Source organism: Nematolebias whitei, chromosome 3 (genome assembly GCF_014905685.2).
Source record: "Nematolebias whitei isolate Nwh7 chromosome 3, NemWhi1, whole genome shotgun sequence".
Lineage (NCBI taxonomy): Eukaryota > Metazoa > Chordata > Actinopteri > Cyprinodontiformes > Rivulidae > Nematolebias > Nematolebias whitei.
In genome coordinates this window covers 3170483-3173421 of record NC_056500.1, presented here as the reverse complement: position 1 = coordinate 3173421, position 2939 = coordinate 3170483, and the positions used below count along the sequence as shown (strand labels likewise).

The window sequence follows — 2939 nt, the reverse complement described above, 5'->3', positions numbered from 1 at the left end:
AAAAAGTATTTGTTTCTGTTAAAAAAAAAAAGTATTTGTTTCTGTTAGCTTGATGCTATTATTTTTATTTAAAATGTCTTGACAGTGACGTAATTAGAAAACACCTGAACGTCCCGCCGGTTCCCGTTTTTCCGAGCTGCCTTTAAACGTTACACGCTCCTGCCTCCCGCCGCCATTATTTTAATTTTACCTCTTCAGGTACCGCGGGTCTCCCGTCGGGAAACTCTCCATGTCTGACATGAAGCTCGAAGCGCCTCCAGGTAGTTTCCCTCTGATTATTAACGTCTGGTGAAGATGAGGAGGAAGATGTTTGCTGACTCGAGGAGACTCGGCGGCCGGATGTTGTCCCCGGTGGTTGCCGGGGCGGCCGGCGGCTGCAGCGCCGAACATCTCGAGCGGTGCTGCCCCCTGGAGGATGGGCGGTGACGTCACACCCTCTACCGACTAAAACTGCTTATTTAACTTAAACATGGTATATTTTACCAGTAAATGTTCAATATTATTTAATTAAACGGTGAATTAAATACAACTCAGAAGGTCACAGACAAAAAGGATCAAAATCAATGCAAGTAGTCAACTTTATTTAAAACATCAGCTGTCACCAAAATGCTTAACAATAAAAATCACCGGGAGTAATTTAATGAAAAAAATTAAATAAAATAGAAGTAATGATAGTACAATCAATTAAAAGCATGAAAATAAAATAAAAATAAAAACGCATAATAATAAAATACTAAATTAAATCACACTGTGTTAAAAGCCAGAGACGACAGGTGAGTTTTGAGCAGACATTTAAAAACAGGAAGGGAAGTGGAGTGACTGATGTTGAGGGACAGATTGTCCCAAAGTTCAGGGCCCACGACACGAATGAAAGATTCCAGTCGCCTCTGAACTTCAACTTGGTTTTTGGAACAGCCAAAAGCAGCTGATCAGATGGTCTCAGGGCCCGAGAAGGAATATGTAGTAGCTTTGGTATAACAAATAAAATAAGCTACAATTTTATTTATTAAAGTTGCGTCAATTTATTTCCATTATTTCATCAAATCAAAATATTTTGAACTAAAACTAGTGGTGGAAAACAAAATCCCCTCTGAACGCGTCGCTGTCCACCACATCAATCAGACCTTGAGCATCTTGAGCATCGTAAAGATGACCTCTTCGCTGTCTCGCTTCAAGAAGGCTGATTGTAATACAGAGGAAAGATCATTTAATACCAGTCACGACAGTAGGAAGTCTATATGAATATAAGATATAGAGCACGGTGCTCGCATCTATTCCCTGGACACTTTAGAGGAAAGTTGTTTTGGTCTGCATCACGAGCTGCTCGCCGTGTGAGTGACTCCAAACTGGGAACAAACGGAGCAGCGTTTGTGGGATTTATCCGTGAATGTCAGCTGTGCTGTGTAGATGCATCCCTCTTTGCTGCGGCGACTTTAAAGAGTCTCTGTCGTGTTTTGGAGACATAAATTAGAGGCAATGGGTAAAACTTCACTTAAGATGAGGCAGATGATCGGTTCATGTTGGTTCCCAGAGCTGATGTTCTCACCCCTAACAGCACCTTTTACTGGAACCGCAGGAAGAATTAAAGGTAAAGCTTTTACAGAACGTTCCCCAAAGGCAGATAATAATCAGACTTCAGACAGAGCGGAGCTGTTCACTGGGAGTGAAGCAGAAAGGAGCGTTCCCCCCGAGTGGCGTCTCCTGCGGCCTGCAGGCCTTCTGCAGATATGATGGATGTTCGGGCCGCAGGGCGAGGTGAGGAGGTGAAGGCCGGCGGCGGCGCCTGAACCCACAGGAAGCTCAACACAGGATCGACCATGAGCTGAAGAAAATATTCTGAATATTTGTACATTTGCTGCCTGCGCTCACTGCTTTTTATAAAACTCACCTGGAACCCCTCCAAAATAAAAGCTTTCTAAACCTGTCTCCTGTGCATCTTTTCACCTCCAACCATCTGGACCACAGATAGAAGCATTCGTTGCGACAGTGAAATCTGGTGCATTAAAAGAAACGAGCTTGCAGCAGCCGTGCAGCTCATAGCTGGGCAGCAGGTGGGAGTGAGACGGTAACACAGTACGAGAGCATCTGCTTGTCTCAGCACCCGTCCATCCCCCGTGAGACAGCTGATGTCACTCGGATAAATTTAACTCGTGCTCGGGGATGGACATGGCAGAAAAATATTTGTGTGGAAGTTCAAAAACACGCAGATGTTTCAGGAGCGTCGAGAACTGCTCACTGATCTGCAGCTGCTGGAGAGAACAGCGAATCAACGACACCGTCAACAATTTATTGTTTAAATCACTGGCAACAATTATCCTGTAAGTTACTGCAACTCATGTCACATGACGACGACACGTGACTCCGAACTGAGTCGTGAAACACAAACTATAGGAGCAGCTCTGAAGTTAAACATCAGGAATGCAAAAATAGAACCCCAAATTTTAAAATGTTTCTATAAAAATACACTTTAAACGTTGACGCCAATTGTTTATGTGTCAACAACAAACTAACAACAGAACCTTTGACAATAAACAGTTGATGACGGCAAGAATGTGACGAAGTAAAGCACGTTCTTTGTTGTCCCCTTCACACAGGAGACTCGGAGAGTCAGACACATTTATTTGTCATTCGCATCTCGTGGTGGAACGAGATTATGTTCACGGGGTCCCAGTTACATCCAACAATAAAATGTAAAATAAAAACAGTAACGAGGTCTAAGATACGAAGTAAGAAAAACATCAACTAAAAATACACTAAGCACTCATAACATAAAAACATTACGTCGACCAGCAGCACGAACATGAGTCTGTGTGAGCAGATGAGGACTAGTGAACACAGCAACATGAGGCAGATCAGCAGCAACATGAAACAGATCAGCAGCAACATGAAACAGATCAGCAGCAACATGAAACAGATCAGCAGCAACATGAAACAGATCA

General features: G+C 43.2%; 1 protein-coding gene across 1 annotated transcript in view; it reads right to left on the bottom strand.

Moving 5' to 3' along the window:
- kifap3a (kinesin-associated protein 3a) overlaps positions 1-240 on the bottom strand; it is a 29705-nt gene extending 29465 nt beyond the window's left edge. The window contains exon 1 of the mRNA XM_037697787.1: positions 191-240. Coding sequence (XP_037553715.1) covers positions 191-240 — 50 coding nt within the window. The remainder of the gene's footprint in view (positions 1-190) is intronic.
- Between the last annotated feature and the right edge of the window lie 2699 nt (positions 241-2939).